The 21,671-nt window shown below is 43.4% G+C and overlaps 1 protein-coding gene across 4 annotated transcripts in view; it reads right to left on the minus strand.

Moving 5' to 3' along the window:
* Positions 1 to 3,887: 3,887 nt before the first annotated feature.
* The window catches only part of LOC123772182 (protein SREK1IP1), a 37,725-nt gene continuing 19,941 nt past the window's right edge, over positions 3,888 to 21,671 (minus strand). For all 4 annotated transcript variants that reach the window (XM_045765237.2, XM_045765238.2, XM_045765240.2 and 1 more), the window contains exon 4: positions 3,888 to 4,252. In XM_045765237.2, the coding sequence (XP_045621193.1) occupies positions 3,986 to 4,252 (267 nt within the window). In that variant the 3' untranslated portion in view covers positions 3,888 to 3,985. The remainder of the gene's footprint in view (positions 4,253 to 21,671) is intronic.

Below are 21,671 nucleotides of genomic sequence, written 5' to 3' on the forward strand. Positions count from 1 at the left end.
TGGTTTACAGTATCAAAGGCCTTTCTCAGGTCAATGAAGAGCCCAATTGGGAATTCCTTTTTTGTCAAGGGCAGTGTAGATTATACCAAGCAGATTAATATTGGCAACGTTGGTACTCTTTTGAGAGTGGAAGCCAAACTGACAGGGACTTAATGTTGAATTTTACAAGGTAGGAGTAGAGCTGTTTGTGAATAATTTTTTCAAATATTTTTGATAATATAGGTTGATTTGATATTTGTCTGTGTTTATATCTGCCATATCGCCTCCTTTATTAATTGGTGTTACTGGCGTTTTTAAGGATATCAGGGAAAGTATGTCACTCTAGGGATTTGTTGAATAGCAGAGCTATGGGTGGTGCAAGGGCATGGGAAGCATTCTTGCATACCATAGATGGTATTTCACTAGTGTTCCCAGCTTTGGTTTTTAGTGAGTGAATAATGGACATAACATGTCAGGATGACTGATAAAAGGAGAAGAGTTAGGATAGCTGCCAGCAAGATATGTAGTAACATTACACACAGAAATCACAATAACATGATGCATCAAGTGAACAAATCCACAAAGGATTTAAAGTTGAATTCTTTTGACCGTGTCGTGGCACAGTCGATTAAGGCGCATCTGGGATCCTCTCGGACGTAGGTTTGAACCCTCATCACGGCCCTTGTGGATTTGTTCATATAGTAACATGTGTTTGGGTCTCTGGGATTTTTCTGGCAAGGTTAGCAGTAACTAATAAAATGAGATTAAATTCAGCTGCCATTTCTATGCTTGCTGCAAGTGTGTAACAATCCTTGGAGTTTTATCTGCTTGTTATGTGATTGTTTAGATCCTAGGATGTTAGAGATGGCTTTCCATGCTTCCTTTTGCTTCTTTGAATCTACTCTCATAATAGGAAAGTTTTGTTCTTATTATACTGGTAAGCATTGATGAGTATCTCTTAAGCATTTTTTTTTATATTCATGTTTCTTTTTTTATTTCTTTAAGTATGCCACTTGTGAGCCAGGGATTGTTTAATCTTTTGCCAGTTACTTGCTTGGCGAGGAAAGGACAGTGTATTGTAGTCTTAAGGTTTTGGAAAGGAAGTTGCTGGCTAATGAATTTATATCGGTGTATTATTGAATTCAGATTCCCATTTTATATTGTAAAGTGCATTTGTGAGATTGCCTATTGCCACTTTATTGTGTAGCCTGAAGGTAAGTTTCTTGGTATCCAATGTTATGTCCATGTTTGCCATGAGGAAGGTAGGATAGTGGTCAGTTGTTCTGTCAGTGATTATACCAGATGCAAGGGGCGCCATTATGTTAGTCCGTAAGTGGTCCAAGGTAGAAACGGTTGTTTGAGTGATTCAGCTGGGCTTGGTGATTGTGAGGATTAGCACACACAAGTTCATGCTATTTAGGAAGTACTGTAGTTGATTTGAGGGCTATTTTGTTGACACAAGTCAATATTTAACTCTCCTAGAATTATGCGATTTTGTTGGGCTTGTTGTTTATGATTAGATTCCTTAGGTTATCTGAGAATGCAGTTGTATTAGTATTGGGAAATCTATAGATAGGTCCAATAGTCAGAGAGGATTTAAGGGATTTAATCGAGAATTGAACAATAATATATTTACAGTAGTCGTCTCTATTACTAATGACACTATTGCAAATTAAATTAATTTGGTAATAACTGTGCCACCTTTTTAATTTGAACTACAGTTGTGAATAACTGTATGTAACTGGCTAAGTTGTAAAGTTGGGTATGGTCTTTACTTAGCCATGTTTATGTTAAAATAATGAACGATAGTTTAATACCTAGCATTTCGAGTAATTAATTTAATAATAATTCACTGTGTCGGGGGACAGGAAGCTAGAGTGTATTCATACATGTTTGGTTTTTATTGAGGTCCCCCTCCCCCCAAGGCCAAATTACTGACCCCGCTCAGGATGCAACCCCACAAGCTGACTAACTTCTGAATACCTACTCGCTGCTAGGTGAACAGACCCCCCCTGCACCTGAATATCAGCCCAGGACATATTAGCAAAAACAGCTGAAATAGCACCATACTGTCAGATGTCATGGACACATGGGTAGAATGCAAGCTAGCTATACTTGATGGACATCCTGAGTGGAGTTAAGTGGACGACCTGAGAAAGACAGGGCTTGAAACAGGGGACTAAGGAAACTAGATCAACCTAAAAGATGTCCACCGATGCAGAAGCGATAGCACAAAGGTAGTAACAGAGCCTACACTAGACACAAACATGATGCACCCCTGACTGAACCAACCATCAACCACCAATGGACCCCCTCCAGAAACCAACCGATTCATTCTTCGCCAGAAAAGGGCAAATGACAGTGCTGTGGCCATCCTGAACAACATTGCGTTCACCGATACCTGAACATTGTTGTCTATCAGTTAGGCTCTATCATCACTAAATAATAGGAGCTACATGTATATTTCAAAATCTTTAAGCAATGCTGTGGTCACAAGCTGGACATCAGTGCTGTTAGCTCATGCTGCATGTGCCAGTCTTGGTTGCTCACTCAGTAGTGAGCAAGTCATGGGACTTAAATCTTATGCAATACTCTAAACATATACAGTACACAATTTGCGCCGCCTGTAAGTTAGGCCAACATCATATACGATTTGCGCCCTTCAGGGGTTAAAGAACTCCAATTAAAGATTGTCTTCAGTTGCATATTTACTCATTTAATCTATTTACTAATTATTAAATATTAATCTATTTACTCATTTTAATCTAGGAATCGATAAAATTGATAGTGAAGAATTCCCGAGACCCGGAACTTAAAGAACAAGAGGTTATAGATTTAAACTAACGAAACAAAGCTGCCAGAGAAATATAAGAAAATTCACTTTTGGAAACGGTGGTAGATGGTTGGTACAGTTAAGTGAGAAGATGGTGGAGATGAAAACCATTAGTAATTTCAAAGTGTTATATGACAGAGTGCTGGGAAGATGGGACACCACGACCGTAGCTCTTATCCTGTAACTACACTTTGGTAATTACAAAGAGGAGATAAGTCATTTTTTCTTATGCCTTGAGTCACTGTCTGAATCACTGTTTGTAGTTTCCGATTTCTCCTTTTTGAGCTTTTCCATGCTAGGTGACCTTGACCTTTTCCTACGTTCAGCTGGCGACAGAGATCTATTTTTACTTCGGCTTCTTGATCTCTTCTTTTCTTTCCTTTTCTTTTTTCTACTATCTTTTTTGCTCCTCTTCTATTGTTTCATCTGTAAAGCATAATTAGAAGTAGAATCATTCATGCATGAACTTGAGACACGATTTCCAGCACAAAATGCATCATAAATTCATGTCCTTTAAACTAAAATTTAGAAATGGAGGGGGATTATTTGAAGCACTCCAATTTCACGTACCTTACTGTCTACGTTAATTTATGCCATAAGAAATGTCTGCAAAAATACAACTAATGGAAATGAACATGATATGGCCACTGATAGAATGATATAAAAGATGGCATTTGAGTCTTTGACCAAGCCTTGAATCTGGGGATTATTCAGCACTAATGATGATGTAATGACTACATCCCTTATGTAATTCAAGTTTATGAGGATTTCAGGGTTGTACGGTATAAAAATATGCACACGTGCATTCATGTTCTATATATGCTTCGATGATAGATGATAGTTGATGTAATTTTGGGATTAATCATTCAGGACATGTGTGGTTCCATAATATTGCCTGGTAGTAATCATATGAATGTTGGAAATTTGTCAGTCTCAATGTTTCATATTGATTATCAATGACAATTCTGTATTCACAACATTCTATGACTGAATTTTATATTTTTAACCAACAATACATGTTGCTAAGTTTCTTCAAATTTTAAAATGCAACCTGGGAACCATTAAAACAAAAGTATGATAAAAGTATGGTATATTTGTAAAAATGTTGAATGCTTGATATAAGAGACCATTTTAAGTGGAATGCACAATATTTTGTGGCATCTTGTACAATCATTACCGATGGCTTCTCTTTTCCTTATCACACCTCTTTTTCCTCTTTTTCTTATCTTTCTTTTTTTTCTTATGCCTTGAGTCACTGTCTGAATCACTGTTTGTAGTTTCCGACTTCTCCTTTTTGAGCTTTTCCATGCTAGGTGACCTTGACCTTTTCCTACGTTCAGCTGGCGACAGAGATCTATTTTTACTTCGGCTTCTTGATCTCTTCTTTTCTTTCCTTTTCTTTTTTCTACTATCTTTTTTGCTCCTCTTCTCTTGTTTCATCTGTAATGCATAATTAGAAGTAGAATCATTCATACACAAAAGTTACAACAGAATATTAGTTCAAATGTCTATTATGCTACAAGCTTCAAGGAGCAAACTATTTACAGAAGTGCTCGTCTAAAAATTTTGAACTAGATAAAAACTAATAACTTTATGGTGAACAATATTAGCAAGTAACACTCAATTGTGTACCTCATATTGTCATTAATTTGAACTCCATTAACCACTGTATTGCTCAGGTATACTATATGAAAAGCCTCGAGTGCGCTGAAAAAAACAGTGTTGAATGTAATGAAACGCCATTTTCTGAACGAGCTCCAGAGGCTCCCTGGAGCTATCAGACTGATATATGCTATATTAGGCCGAGGCATCAGTCAACTGGAGTTCAGCCTACCAGGGACCACAAGCCAGAACCTGGGCCCCCTCTGAGAGGCAAAGGCCTATGGAAACCCCTGAGTTTGGGAGCATTCCACGTCTACAATTGACCGGGGTTAGGCACCCAGAAAGGTAGGCATAACAAAACAGACTACTTGGTAAGAAAATAGCAACCGAAGATCAAACAGAGGCAGAACTCCCCCAACCCAAAGAAACTAGCAAATGTCATACACCACTGCCGCGCCGCTCGTCCACACAGCCCTTCCCTGCCCAGGAGGGGAAAGAGGTAGCCCCGGGACCTCCCCCCTCCCGGCGCTGGCTACTCACACCTCTAGTTCGGAGGCTGAACATCAAAACAAAACAGAAACCGCCAACCAGAGGGAGGGAGGGTGCCAGGGAGCATTTGGGGATTGCCCAGAAAATGGTGTTTTATTACATTCAATACTAGTTTTCTGTGGGGAGCCCCTCCGGCTCCCTGGAGTTACCTAACCAAAGACAGACAAAAAAAAGAGGAACTTACCCGGGAGGCAGCCGCCATGCACTCATCAACTTTAAGTCGAGACAACTGGCTGTGACCCAAAGCCACAGACAGACGACTGGGACCAGGAATATTGACTAGATAAAAGGCAGCCAGGACCCTGTTCGACCTCCAAAACCCTGTACCCGAATGCAAACCCAGGCAGCCAAAGCAGCAAACTTACAAACGTCATGGGCACGAGGGTAGACCGCAGGCTGGCTAGAGCTAGCCTTAACACTTTCGCCCGGGCATGACGCAGCCTTGCGTCATCCGTTTACTGTCGGTAATGCCGGGGATGACGCAGCATTGCGTCATCCACTTTAAATAATTGCCAAATCAGGTTTTTATCCAATTTTTTGGGGACTGGTTTTAAAATGCGCGCCGATGTCTTCCCATTTTCTTTGTTGAGCCTTGTGGCCCTCAGGCGGCTTGGCACACGCCGTGGGCCCATTGTTTTCGCTCCACTGTTGTGACCAATGTCGCCTCCCCTCGCATCTCAAACGTGTGAACATTTCGGCTATTTTCCGTGGCTATATTTCTTACTGCGGCTTTAGAAACTATCTATGCTTACTCCACAATGGATAGTGATCATGAACAAGGCCCTTCCAGGAAGAAAATTGCGAAAGAAAGGCTTGAAAAGGGCGGGAATTGGGAGTGTAGCTGGAAGGCGTCGGAGCGCTCACTTGCGGCTAACGCGTGGCCCATCTTCAACTCGTCGGCGGTTGGAGCGTGACCAGTTTTTTTATTTTATATGCTAATGTTCCTCTAGAGAATTCTATTGCGAACCCATTGAGACCAAAATGAAAGACCTAGGACGAAAATTGAGGTGACCAGAGCGAAAATAGTGAAAACATTTTATCGCGTTTGCGCGCTCCTGGGTAACTCGTTCGCACTTTCTCTGTTTGCTGCGGGTAATTAGCCGGGCTTTTGGAGTTTATATGCATTTAGTGCTGTAGAGAATTCTATTGCGAACACAATGATACAAAATTTAATCTCGTAGGACGAGAATTAAGGTGACAAAGTTGAAGAGAGTATACACTTTTCAGAATTTACGCACGCTCCCGTGACACCCTGGGTCCATATCGCACAGTTGAGGGGTGGCGCGCGGGGTACGCCAAAGTGTTAAGAACCCTGCAGATGACCTGGGAGACCCAGAGCTCTGGAACTGGGAAAGAGGGAAACCGGATCAACCCAAAGTGCGACTCCAGCCATAGAAGACGAGGCGCGCAGATAACGGTGAAGAGCCACAACCAGACACAACACATGATGCACCCCTGGACTGACCAACCAAGCATCATTGACCCAAGGGCCCCTCCGGAAAGCCGCCGTCTCGTTCTAAACCAGAAAAGAAGTAGGAGACATCTGCGAACAAACAGACCACCAGGAACGAAAAATCAGAAACCCCTGCGCCGGAGGAAAGCATGAAGCTCACCAACATGACCCTGAGAGGCCAATGCCAACAGAAACAGAGCCTTGGAAAAACAATCTTGAACTAAAGAAGCCACCACAAACTGAGGAGAAGAAAGAGCACCCCATCCAAAGACCAGGAAGGCTCAGGCAGCGCATGAGCAGACTGGAGGTAAAACAAAGCACGAGAAAACTTGCGAAACGGTGCCGAAGTGACATCCACACCAAACGCAACCTGGAACGGCTCTGCCAGCATCGCACAGTAAGAGGCGACAGTGTTGAGCATCAAATGACGGTCCTGAAAAAACAAGAAAGAACAAAACAACCCGATCGAAAATAGAATACAATCTACAAAGAGAAAATGGCAAAAAAAAAAAAAAAAAAAAAAAAAAAAAAAAAAAAAAAAAAAAAAAAAGCCAGGAAACTGCATACTGTCGCCTGGACGAAGTTCGCAGGTGGGACACCATCAAAGAAGGCACCAGATCACCATACAAGTGGTAATAAACCCATGTCAAAATGACCATATGCGAAGAGCGGAGGAGTAGATCGAACCAGCCATGTACCAGACTGGTCTGATCTGCTGAGAGAGGCGTAGCTGTGGAAAACGCTCCGGTTTTGGACGTCAAGCGAGCAACGCCTGAAACCCAGGATGGGCCGGCCACCAAGGGGCCAGAAGGACTACTCTCCTTCGGTAGGACTCCAAACGCCCCAGAACCTGAAGTATATCAGCTTGACTTTGGGAAAGAGGTACAGGTAACCCCACCTTGACCAGTCCTGCCGAAAGGTGTCTACCTCAATGGCTCCGCAGCTGGGGAAGGGCGCCACATATATCGGGAGACGCCGAGACCATGCCGACTCGACAGGTCCACCTCCGGGAGCCCGTACATCCAGCAGAGCCAACTGAAGGAGTTGTCATCAACAGTCTAATCTGTGGACAGGGTAATGACCCAAGAAAGAACGTCCGCCAGGACGCTCGACAATCCCCGGAGATGAACCACACCAAGAGCCAAACCCGGAGATGAACCACACCGAGAGCCAAACCCGGAGATGAACCACACCGAGAGCCAAACCCGGAGATGAACCACACCGAGAGCCAAACCCGGAGATGAACCACACCGAGAGCCAAACCCGGAGAATCCAGCAGACGAGTCATTTGAAGGAGCCAGCCCCAAAGAGTCAAAGACCGAAGAAAATCCCCGTGGTTCAGACAATGAACAACAGAAGAGCAGTCTGAAAGGAGTCGGATCGTAGAACCCCGAGCAACTCCGAGGCAACAGCCAAACTGCCCCAATCTCCTGCACCGTGCTGTGAGCCCAACAGAAGGACGCAGCCCACCACCCCTGGTCACAAAGCCCCAGCCAAGAGACGAGGCATCCGTGAACACATCGAGCGAGGGCTCGGGTAGGCGCCAAGGCACTGAACACCAAAAAACCCTAAGAGAAAGCCGGCAATGCAGCAACCAATGCAAGGCCCCCCGGAGGCCTAACCCAGCAATCACGAGAGACAGAAGGGACATCCCCGAAGGAACCAGAAAAGATGCCGAAGACAGACCCGACCTGGCGGGTAAACCAGCACCGCGAAGTTCAGACTCCCAAACAGCTGTTCAAGCAACTGCTGAGTGATGGTGGGATATACAATTTTCTGGCTTCAGTGTTTTCTTGCAATGTATCTTATCATTTTATTAATTCTGCTAGAGTTTACCTACTTAAAATTACCTGCTAGATTTAACCCTTAAACTGCGAAATACACCTGGAGGCCCTCGTCTGGTCTGCGTAACGTGCCTCTGGGTATTTGTATTTTTCATGTTCCATTTAAAACTCCCGTGGCTACATAGGGTTCACATCAGCTTCCTCAGGGCTCTTGTAAACAGACGCCATCTTTAAAAAAAATCGTGGGGCCACATTCCCGGGTGCGAGAGCCTCAGTACTAACTGAGCAACCAAGGCTGGCACATACAGCATGAGCTCACAGCACTGCCATTCAGCGTGTGACCACATCGCAAAATAATGTCAAAATATATATATAACTTGTATTATTTAGCCATGATAGTATTACAGAAGAGCCTGAGTGTGATAATGACTGTATACAATGTTCAAATATCAGTGATTCAATGCTGTTCACGATGTTCACAGCGCTAGCCACAGCACCACAGCATTATTTTGTCCATCTAGGAATCTTCAAACGACTTCCTAGGTTCCTTTACAAAATAAACTTGATCAATTATTCATTTACAGGATTTAGTGACCAGTATTGTGATAACAGCAGGATTGTGGTGATAATAAGCACTGAGTGTAGTATTGTGGGAGGAGGAATCGTGGTGAGCACATACTAAGGGTTCACTGTGGTGAACACATATGTACATGGGTATATACAATGTGTGTGTATATGTACCCATGGGTACATATATACAGTATATATATATACCCATGTACATATTATTGTAGGAGGAGGAATTGTGGTGAAGGAGGGAGAGAATCGAGGTAGCCTCACTGTGTGTGGGGCAGTCACTCTTGTTTTGCTCACTATACTAGCTTAGTGGTTCGTTATGGTGAACACATTTGTACATGGGTATATACAATGTGTGTGTATATAGTGTAATAACAGCAAAAGGAGTATGTTGAGAGGAGCTATTTTGGCGAGGGAGGTGACGTAATTGTAGTGTCGTCTGCTGGCTGCTGTGTGATTTCTCATGGAGGTATGGTGGCCACTGTAAAGTTTGGACACAATACCGGCTTACTTGCATAGTTCTGGTGAATAAAACATGTAGATAGGTATACATAACATGTGTAAATAGTGTAATAAAAACAATAACAGTATGGTGGGAGGAGCAATGTTGGCGAGTAAGATGTTGAAGGAGTGAGGGAGACACTGGATGTTGGAGGAGTGAGGGAGACACTGGATGTTGGAGGAGTGAGGGAGACACTGGATGTTGGAGGAGTGAAGGAGTGGCAGCTGATATTCGCGGAGTTCTGAGTGTGTTGATGGTGAATGTATATAGTGTGTAAATAGATTGTATATATACATAAATTAGCATGATGCAAGGGAAATATGTGCAACATGTGTGTTCATGTGTGTCATGCACGTAACACAGTATCATCGGACAGTACGGATGTTCTACTGCCATAATACAGTGTACGTGTTCATTATACATAGGATTGGCATGAAAAATCAAATAAAATGTATTTGGAACTGTGCGCAAAAAATGAACAAAAATATATTCGCAGCAACTTGCGCATCCTGCCCTGGGGGCGTACGCCACGGGCGACCAGGGAATGATAACATCACGCGCGAACTTACAGACACCATAGCAGCCAAAGTACGTACAATTTCGACCTTCTGTTACTATACCCATACTCAGGGAAGGGTTTTTGATATTTAAAAAAAAAAAAAAAAAAATCCAGAGAATTTATTTCCTGCACACTGGGTTGTGTCATATTTGGAAGTCAAGTAGTTGAGGGGTTAAGGACCTGCCCGAAACGCTGTGCGTACTAGTGGCTTTACAAGATTGTAAATACCATGCTATGTATCCTCACAAACCCAATGTACCTTCTTGTATATAAATAAATAAATCTATATAAATAAAAATGGAAATGTTCGTTTGTTCAAAATTGCTAATATCCAAAAGTTTTTTAAAGATTGCTTTGAAATTTTCACACAACGTTCCATTTGCATCCGAGCAGGTTTTTAAATACTTACTATATAGATGTCATGTCTGTGATGGTAAAAAAAAAAAGATGCCTTTTCTGAAAAACTGTTTTCCATGTGAGGGAAATCTTCGAAACCTCTTTACTGATTGCTTTGAAATTTTGACAACTGTACATTCGAATAGGCGCGTCTTTTTATATATCTACTACATACATGCTTCACCTGTGACAGGAGAATTTTTTTTTTTAAATAGCGCCATCTGTTGAACGTAAGAGCACACGCTGTAATCTCCGAAAGTTCTTCACCGATGGCTTTGAAACTTGGACAACATTGCATTCGAATAGGCGCCTCTTTATATACCTACTATATGGATGCCATCCCTGTGACAGGTAAAAACATGCGTTTTTGAAAAACAGCGCAATCTGTTGTGCATAATAGCAACATGCACGCTATACTAAATGCATTACTAATTCCAATTCAATGTTTCCGATTGCATTGATAAATTTTATTTTCATAGATTTTGATTTGATTTGATTTTTTATTGAATTATTTTGTGTGACTGTGTTGGAATTGAGCTATGTTGTTTACCATACCGTTCATTTCGTAAGTATAAGTATACATGCCACACCTGTGACAGGTAAAACTATGCTTTTCTTAAAAAACAGCGCCATCTGTTGTATGTAAGAGCAACACACATGCTATACTAAATACTGTATGTTACAATTCTATTTCAATGTTTCTAATTGCATTGATAAATTGAATTTTCATAGATTCTGATTTAATTATTTTGTGTGAATTGTGTTGGAATTGAGCTGTGTTGTTTACCATACCATTCATTTCTTGAGTATAGTTTATTTTTTTATTCTTTCATATTTTAATTTCATTTTTTAACTGTTGTTCTTATATTTCAGTGATGGGAACATCATAAGAAGGCATCAGACGAGGGAGTGGGGAATGGTGGTGATGATGAAGGGACGGAAGTAAGAGATGGTGGGGAGGACGAGGGGACAAGGAAGGGGGTAATGGTGGGGGAAGGACGAGGGAACGGGGAAGTTTGGGATGGTGGGGACGGGGGAATGGAGAATGGTGGGGAGGACAAAGGGACAGGGGAGTGGGGCATGGTGGGAAGGAAGAGGGGATGGTGGAGTGGGGAATGATGGGGAGGACGAGGGGACGATGGAGTGGGGAATGGTTGGGAGGCCAAGGAGACGGGTGAGGGGGAGAAATGGTGGAATGAACTTGGATACAGGGAAGGTTGCTGTGACTCAGCAATGCACATGCATTGCTGAGCTACAGCAACGCGTGGCCGGGTACTGCTAGTAAATAAATCAAGTAGTTACAGGATGAGAGCTACGCTCGTGTGTCCTGACATCCAAGCACTCTTTGTCATATAACGCTTTGAAACTACTGACGGTTTTAGCCTCCACCACCTTCTCACTCAACTTGTTGCAACAGTCTACCACTATGTTTGCACAAGTGAATTTTCGTATATTTCTTTGGCCTCTGTTCAGTTAGTTTAAATTGACCTCTGGTTCTTGAAGTTCCAGGTCTCAGGAATTTTTCCTTTTCAATTTTATCGATTCCTGTTACTATTTTGTACATAGTGATCATATCGCCTCTTTTCCTTCTACCTTCCAGTGTCTGCATATTTAATGCCTCTAACCTCTCCTCGTAGCTCTTGTCCTTCAGTTCTGGGAGCCACTTAGTGGCATGTCTTTGCACCTTTTCCAGTTTGTTGATGTGCTTCTTAAGATATGGGCACCATACAACTGCTGCATATTCCAGCTTTGGTCAAACAAAAGTCGCGAACAATATCTTTAGTATTTCGTCATCCATGTATTTAAAAGCAATTATGAAGTTAGAAAGTGAAGCATAGGCACCTCGCACAATGTGCTTTATGTGGTCCTCAGGTGATAGTTTTCTATCTAGAACCACCCTGGTCAGGAGCCGGTCGGCCGAGCGGACAGCACGCTGGACTTGTGATCCTGGGTTCGATCCCAGGCGCCGGCGAGAAACAATGGGCAGAGTTTCTTTCACCCTATGCCCCTGTTACCTAGCAGTAAAATAGGTACCTAGGTGTTAGTCAGCTGTCATGGGCTGCTTCCTGGGGGTGGAGGCGTGGTCGAGGACCGGGCCGCGGGGACAAAAAAAAAAAAAAAAAAAAAAAAAAAAAAAAAAAAAAAAAAAAAAAAATGAAATCATCTCAAGATGACCTCAAGATAACCCCTAGATCTCTTTCTTTATCAGAATTCTGAAAAGATTTCTCACATAATTTATAGGTTGTGTGGGGTCTATGTTCTCTTCCACATTCCATAACATGGCATTTATTCACATTAAATTCCATTTGCCAAGTAGTGCTCCATATACTTATTTTGTCCAGATCTTCTTGAAGGGCATGACAATCATCTACGTTTCTTATCTTTTCTATAATCTTAGCATCATCAGCAAACATGTTCATATAATTCTGTATTCCATCTGGTAGATCATTTATGTAAGTAAGTAATTATCAAGAGAAGGCACCAAACCGGGAAGGCTATGTAGCACCATCAAATGTGCAGAATAATCAGAGGGCGCTAAATATCACTAAGGATGCCAATAAGGGAACAAAAACGCATAAGGCGAACGATATCAAAAGTATCCGAGTCACCAAGAATTCTAATGAGGGACAGGTGACCGTGAGGGGCGGTCGGAAAGCAAGACACACGCTCGTCCTGGAAGTCAGGACATTAAAGAAGGACATGCACGACCGTAAGAGGGACAATGCAACTAGGACAATAAGGAGCAGGGCGGTGCTCCATCAAGTGACCATGGGTTAAGCGAGTATGGCCAATACGCAACCTCGCCAGAGCAGTTTCCCAACGCCGGTTACGGTGGTAGGAGGACGGCCACGAGGAAACACAACATTTAAGAGTACGTAGTTTGTTACCAGTAACAGACGACCAAGAAACCTCCCAACGGGTAAGGACGGAGGAATGGATAACTGGGTAAAAGTCGGAATATGGAATACCTTTACGAGAGATGGGACAAGAGTGGACAGCTTCCTTGGCGGCAGCATCCGCACGCTCATTTAAAGACACTAAGACATAAAGGCTCATTTAAAGGAAAAAGGTGACACCCCTAGGGTCAACACTTGCAGCAGAGGAGCTCCAGCATATTTCAACAATCCTAAGTATTGTAGTACAGGTTGATGGTAGCGAGTGGTGTCCCAGAGAACATAAAGGTATAGTGCTCTTGAAAAATAGGTGAGATAACAGGAAAGTGCTAAGAGAAGTGAAAAATCGGATGAGAAAAAGTTGCCCTAGTGTTTACAGTGCAGAGAAGAACATTCAAGATGGCCACTGGCAAGGGGAAAAACAAAACAGAGCTTGATTTTGAGGGATTCAATGAAGAAAGCATTGATATTAGTAGTCTACATAACAAGTTGGTAAATTTAGATACTATAGTGAACTCTCATGTAGAAATAATTAGTAAATTGAAAGAAAGTAATGACCATTTGAATAGCAAAGTTTTATGTCTTGAGGGTTTAGTGAAAGACTTGCACAAGGATAAGAATCAATTGGAAACAAATTGCAAAGCCATGGAAGAAGAAAATAAACTCTTAAAAATAGCTTTGGAAGAAGTTAAAGTAAATTTAAACATAAATGACTACAATAGGTTAGGCAAGGAAATTCAACAGGAGAAACAGCTTTTGTCAGCACAGATGGAGGAAGTTACACAGGGAATAGAACAGTGCAAGAAAGATATGCAACTCACTTATGCACAAGTGGTCAAGGAGAAGGAAAAAATAGAAGAAGCAGTAAAGGAAGTCAAACACTGCAGCAACCAAGATAAAACAAACATTAGGCTAGAAGTGAGGAAAGAATTGGCATCTAACCCGAAGTTGGTGCAAAACACAGTTGATCGAAGTAAGTCCCTGATCATTTTTGGCTGCAAAGAAAAGGCGATAACATCTAGGTCAGAAAGAGCTGTAGAAGAAGCTAAAGTAGTAGATAAAATTGTTGGCCTCGTGGAAGGTCTTACAAACAGAGAGAATGTGTGCGACTACAGGAGAATAGGCAGGTACGTAAAAGGGAAAGATCGACCTTTGAGGATCACCCTAAACGGTGCCAAACAGATGGAAGAAGTACTAAGGAATGCTAGAAAATTGCAAAGGGATGAGGATGGGAAAGGGTGGTCGTTAAGACGAGATCTTTCAAAAGAAGATAGAGAGAAGCTGAAACTGAACCTCGCCGAGGCAAAACATTTAAATGAGAGCAGGAATGAAGAAGAAATAAATTCTTTTTTCTACAAAGTGATAGGGGTAGGCAAACCAGTAAAGTGGTACATAAAGGCAAACCAACAAAATCAATAGAGAGAGGGGGAGTGAAGAATAAGGAGAGGGGGAACAAGTTCCTGAAGATTGCATACACCAACATAGATGGAGTGAGATCGAAGATACTGGAGTTAAGTGATGTAATACAGCTGCAGACACCAGACATTGTTGCACTCACGGAGACAAAACTTGAAGATGTAATTTTAAATGAGGTCATATTCCCAAGGGGCTACTCAATTTGGAGACGGGACAGAAAAATTAGGAAAGGCGGTGGCGTTGCTGTGCTGGTAAAAGAACACCTAAAGGTGAAGGAAATAATGACTGCCAATCCACAAGAAGTTGACATAATAGCACTAGAGATCTGCTATGAGGATGATAAACTAATGATGATAAATGCATATAGTCCACCGCCAAGCAGCACATGGTCAAAGGAGGAGCTAGATAGTAAACATGAAGGTCTTATAACAATAATGAGAGAGATTATAGCGAGAGCGGATAACGATAGATCACGACTGTTGATAGTCGGTGACTTCAACTTGAAATCCATAGACTGGGAAGCATATGAAGCTAAAACAGAAGATTTTTGGACCTGTAAATTTGTAGACCTCATCCTGGAAACATTCTTGTATCAACATGTTAAACAAGCTACGAGGATGAGGGAAGGGGACGTTCCCTCCATGCTAGATTTGATATTTACCAGGAAGGAGGAAGAGATATTTGACATTCAGTACCTTCCTCCCTTGGGTAAAAGTGACCATGTCTTTTTGGGAATAAAGTATGCAATGCGTTATAAGCTGGAAGAAAATAAGGAGGTTGAAGCAGTTGAAAAACCAGACTTCAGGAGAGGACATTATGGTGACCTTAGAAATTTTTTTAGTGAGTATAATTGGACAGACTTGATGCTAGGCAAGGAAGTGAATGAGATGTATGGCAAGTTTTGTGAAATATATGATAAAGGCACAAAAAAATTTATACCAAAACAGAGATGCAGAACTAGGAAACAGGATTGGTTCAATAGAAATTGCGAGAGGGCTAGAGACCGAAAGACACAAAAATGGAATCAATACAGGAAGAGGCCGAACCCCCAAACATACCAGCGATACAAAGATGCGAGAAACAACTACACGGCAGTGAGGAGAGAGGCAGAAAGAAATTTTGAAAAAGGGATTGCGGACAAATGTAAAACAGAACCAGGTCTATTCTATAAATTCATAAACAACAAATTGCAGGTAAAGGATAATATTCAGAGGTTGAAAATGGGAAATAGATTCACGGAAGATGAAAAGGAAATGTGTGAAACACTAAACGAAAAGTTCCAAAGTGTGTTTGTACAAAATGAAATCTTTAGGGAACCAGATACAATAAGAATTCCAGAGAACAACATAGAACACATAGAGGTGTCTAGAGACGAAGTGGAAAAAATGCTCAAGGAGCTCGGTAAGAACAAAGCAGCTGGCCCAGATGGCGTTTCACCATGGGTTCTGAGAGAATGTGCATCTGAGCTCAGCATTCCACTTCACCTGATCTTTCAGGCATCCCTGTGTACAGGAATCGTAGCAGACGGGTGGAAACAGGCTAACATAGTTCCAATCTACAAAAGTGGCAGCAGGGAAGACCCCCTCAATTATAGACCTGTATCATTGACAAGTGTAATAGTGAAAGTATTGGAAAAACTAATCAAAACTAAATGGGTAGAACACCTAGAGAGAAATGATATAATATCAGACAGACAGTATGGTTTTCGATCTGGAAGATCCTGTGTATCGAATTTACTCAGTTTCTATGATCGAGCCACAGAGATATTACAGGAAAGAGATGGTTGGGTTGACTGCATCTATCTGGACCTAAAAAAGGCTTTCGACAGAGTTCCACATAAGAGGTTGTTCTGGAAACTGGAAAATATTGGAGGGGTGACAGGTAAGCTTCTATCATGGATGAAAAATTTTCTGACTGATAGAAAAATGAGGGCAGTAATCAGAGGCAATGTATCAGAATGGAGAAATGTCACAAGTGGAGTACCACAGGGTTCAGTTCTTGCACCAGTGATGTTTATTGTGTACATAAATGATCTACCAGTTGGTATACAGAATTATATGAACATGTTTGCTGATGATGCTAAGATAATAGGAAGGATAAGAAATTTAGATGACTGTCATGCCCTTCAAGAAGACCTGGACAAAATAAGTATATGGAGCACCACTTGGCAAATGGAATTTAATGTTAATAAATGTCATGTTATGGAATGTGGAATAGGAGAACATAGACCCCACACAACCTATATATTATGTGAGAAATCTTTAAAGAATTCTGATAAAGAAAGAGATCTAGGAGTGGTTCTAGATAGAAAACTTTCACCTGAGGACCACATAAAGAATATTGTGCAAGGAGCCTATGCTATGCTTTCTAGCTTCAGAATTGCATTTAAATACATGGATGGCGATATACTAAAGAAATTGTTCATGACTTTTGTTAGGCCAAAGCTAGAATATGCAGCTGTTGTGTGGTGCCCATATCTTAAGAAGCACATCAACAAACTGGAAAAGGTGCAAAGACATGCTACTAAGTGGCTCCCAGAACTGAAGGGCAAGAGCTACGAGGAGAGGTTAGAAGCATTAAATATGCCAAAACTAGAAGACAGAAGAAAAAGAGGATATGATCACTACATACAAAATAGTAACAGGAATTGATAAAATCGACAGGGAAGACTTCCTGAGACCTGGAATTTCAAGAACAAGAGGTCATAGATTTAAACTAGCTAAACACAGATGCCGAAGAAATATAAGAAAATTCACCTTCGCAAATAGAGTGGTAGACGGTTGAAACAAGTTAAGTGAGAAGGTGGTGGAGGCCAAGACCGTCAGTAGTTTCAAAGCGTTATATGACAAAGAGTGCTGGGAAGACGGGACACCACGAGCGTAGCTCTCATCCTGTAACTACACTTAGGTAATTACACTTAGGTAATTACACACCAATATGGCTGGGAACCCAACAAAACTCAACCGACTTAAATTTACTGTGAACAAGAAACAGCCAATGCTGGATCTCGACAACTACTGGATGAACCGGATTAAAGGACCCGAGAGCCATGAGGGCACTACGAGAGTCAACAACAATTACAAAGGAAGACTGACAACGAGAAAGCAGGAGACGAAGAGCATAGAGAATAGCATAAAGCTCTGCTGTAAAGATGCTAGTCTCCGGAGGTAAGCGACACATATAAGTGCGATCAGGAAAAAACAACAGAGTAACCATCACCATCCGCAGACTTAGACCCATCGGTGAAGACAGAAACGGAGCGGGAGTGAGAAGAAAAGTGCTCGAGGAAAAGGCGTTTTAGAACCGTAGGAGGGGTAAAAGCTTTAGTGATACGGGTCAAGGATGTACAAAACCGCGGAAGAGTGACCCTCCACGGGGGCAAAGAAGGAACAACACGAGGAGAAACATCAGAAATACGAACGGAAAGAGAATCCTGTAGGCGAGATAACCGGACAGAAAGAGGGAGGTGGTGAAGAGGAACAGGAACCGCAGGAGGGGTAAAAGTTAAAGCACGACAGAGGCGAGAGGAAGGATGTTGCAAGGACCGCGCAAGATAGCGAAGACAGTAGCGATCACGGCGGTCCTGGAGAGACAGGAAGCCAGTGTCAACATACAAGCTAAGGATGGGAGTCGAACGAAAGGCACCAGAACTGAGGCGCAACCCAGTATGGTGCAAAGCATCAAGACGGCGAAGAGTAGAAGGAGAAGCAGACGAGTAAGCAGGGCAACCATAATCGAGCTTAGACAGGACGAGAGAGGAATGTAAAGCAAGGAGAGTGCACCTATCTGCCCCCCAAGAAGTATGGGACAAGACCCGAAGGAGGGTAAGGGCCTTAGAGCACTCAACACGGAGGTAAGAGATATGGGGAGACCAAGACAAACGAGTGTCAAGGAATGACCCCAAAAGCTTCGTGGAATCTTTGTATTCAAGGGGATGACCATAAAGTGACAAAGAGGGACAAAGAACGACCCGTTTCCGCGTAAAAGTCATGGCACAAGTCTTGGAAGTAGAGAACTTGAAGCCATGATAGGTGGCCCAAGAGGACACGGCATCAATTGCAAGTTGAAGCCGGCGCTGAAGGAGAGGCGAATCATCACCCTGACAGCAAAGGGTAAGATCATCAACATAGAGAGCGGAGAAGACACCAGAAGGAAGAGAGGAAAGAAGACTATTGAGGGCAACCAGAAAAAGAGTAATGCTCAGAACACTACCCTGGGGCACACCTTCGTATTGCTGAAAAGAGGCAGAGAGAGCGGTACCAAGGCGCACCCGAAAGGAACGACGAGAGAGGAAGCTGCGGAGAAAGAGAAGGAGAATGACCACGAAGGCCAAAAGAATGAAGTTGAGATAGAATATGATATCGCCAAGTGGTGTCGTAAGACTTTTCCAGATCAAAAAAGACAGCAACAACGGAGGTCTTCGCAGCAAAAGCAGTACGAATATAGACCTCCAAGTTCACCAGGACATCTGTCGTGCTGCGGCACTTGCGGAAACCAAATTGAGAAGGGGAGAGGAGGTGATGGTGTTCCAGGAACCACATCAGACGAACGTTAACCATACGTTCAAAGAGTTTGCAGACACAACTTGTGAGGGCAATAGGGCGAAAGTCCTAAGGGGATGTTCCCAGAGACCCTGGTTTGCGAACAGGGAGGACAACAGCATCGAGCCAGTCCTCAGGGACTGACGACGACTCCCAGATCTGATTATACAGACTCGGTAAATACCGAGACGTGCATAGCAGGGGCGAAGCATCTCATAATGAATGCCATCGGAGCCCGCTGCCGTAGAACCGCAGAGGGAAAGGGCAGAACGAAGTTCAGAGAGAGAGAAGGTATCGTTATAGGGAAGTCGAAGACAAGTGCAGAAATCGAAATGACAAGATTCAAGGACAGGTTTACGAAGAAGGAAAAATTGGGGAAGATGAAGACCAGAGCTAACAGAAGAAAAGTGGGAACCCAGTTCGGAAGCGACCTGCAACGGGTCCGCCACAAGAGTACCACGAAGGTGAAGGACCGGTGAAACATTAGGAACGAACTTCCCCGCTATCTTGCGGATACGCTTCCAGATCTGTGGCAGAGGAGTTTCGGACATAATGGTGGAGACATAAGATGCCAAACATTCACGTTTAGCCGTACGGATGGCCCTACGGGCCACCGCACTTGCCTTCCGAAAGAAAAGAATCGGCCGTCTGCCGACGGCCGTGTCTCTTCCTGGCTGCACGCTTACAGCGGACAGCCTGAGAACAGTCTGCATTCCACCAGGGAACGCATTTCTGTAGACTCCGAGAGGAAGAGCGAGGAATAGAGCGGAGGGCAGCTTCGATGACAGTGTCATGAAAAAGGAGGAGAGAGCGAGGGAGAGGCAGAAGGGAGAGGTCAGAGAGAGCAGCACTGAGGGTAAATAGGTTCCAGTCCGCTTTAGCAAATTGCCACCTAGGGAAGGAGAGGGGAGGGTGAAAAGAGAAAAAGGTAACAAGGATGGGAAAATGGTCACTGCCATGGAGGTCATCAAGAACCTGCCACATGAAATCCAAGTAAAGAAAAGACGAGCAAAGAGAAAGATCAAGGCAGGAAAGGGTAGGATTCCGAGAGTCCAAATGCGTGGGCTCACCGGAATTCAGAAGAGACAGGGAAGAAGAGAGGATAAACGGCTTAAGAAGGCGACCTCGGGTGTTCGTCAGAACATTACCCCAAAGGGAATAACGACAACCGAAATCACCCAACAGGAGCACAGGCTCCGGCAAGGAGTCCAGTAGGTGTTTCAAATTGGGAAGAGAAAGCGGGACACTCGGGGGGAGATAAACGGAACAAACGGTGTACCATTTCCTCACAAAGATATAAGCAGCAGAACAATGGAGAGGCGAAGGAAAAAGTAAGGGGATAAAGGGAACATCAGAGCGAATCAAGAGAGCAGAAGAGTAAGGAGCCCCAGCAACAGCTGGGGGGGGGGGGGGGGGAAGAAAGAGAACAAAAGCCACCAGGACGAGAACTAAGCATCGGCTCCTGGAGACATACACAAAGGGGCGAACACCGCGAAATCAGAAGTTGGAGTTCAAGGAAATTGGCGTAATAACCTTGAACATTCTATTGAAGAATAGACATTGACGAGAAGAGAAAGGACAACAACAGAGAACAAGGAAGAAACAAAGGCGAAAGAGCAACATAGCACGTTAAAGATGATCAGGGTCGGGATCGGGTCAGCAAAATCAGGGTTAGGGGGCATGGGTGTTTACCCATGCCCCCTACTGGGCTTGGGGCTCGACCCAACCCCAGAGGAGGGAGGGGAGCTGAGGGGAGTAGTCAAGAGAGGCCAAAGGAGGAACAAGGTCGGAGCCCAATGCAGCGGAGGCAACAGAGCCCGGTCTTCCAATACGGACCGACTCGGGGGCTTGGTCGCCCACCCCACGAGCCCGAGAAGGTAAGTGAGGAACAGAATTAGACATAGGTACGAAGAGAAAAATATTCATTTACGAATATTCACCCATACCCACCATAGAGCCACAATTAGAGGCAGAACACCCAACAAGAAGCCATTGCCGATCATGCCGGGGCCCCCTAGGGGTGCGTCGTGAGTATACGCCCCACAAACGCCACCTTAAGAACCGTCAGTCCGTCGAGGTCGGGTTCAGTGACGAAAGGAGGATTGACAATAAAAGGTTCCCCTCGCTCTCGATGTTGGGTACTACAGTTCTACGGGTGCAAGAGTATGCCTCCTCAAGCACCCGGGCATCAAAATAGAAGTCCAAAAGAATAACCAAAACAAGCAAAAGGTCGGCAGGAAACGACAAACAGATAGGAGAAGAGGGGGGAGAAAACGAAACATAAGGAAAAGGAAAAGCGATCCGGCACAATTAGAGAAGACAGCAGCAGGAGCATAAAGCCACAAAAGGACAGAGGACTGTCCCACGGAGCATCACACTCCGGCAGCCGGCCACCAAGCCCCCTCATGGTGCCAACAGGCCGGATGGGGAGGGGGCATGTTCAGGGAAGGAAATTTATCATTTTATGAACATTTTATGAAGAAAAAAGAATTTTGGGGAACACTTTATTTCATGCGCACAGGGGGATAATTTCACAAACTCGCCGCATCACAGTGGTTAAGCATATTTTCCACTTCATCTCACTATG

This window comes from Procambarus clarkii, chromosome 69 (assembly GCF_040958095.1).
Source record: "Procambarus clarkii isolate CNS0578487 chromosome 69, FALCON_Pclarkii_2.0, whole genome shotgun sequence".
Taxonomy (NCBI): Eukaryota; Metazoa; Arthropoda; class Malacostraca; order Decapoda; family Cambaridae; genus Procambarus; species Procambarus clarkii.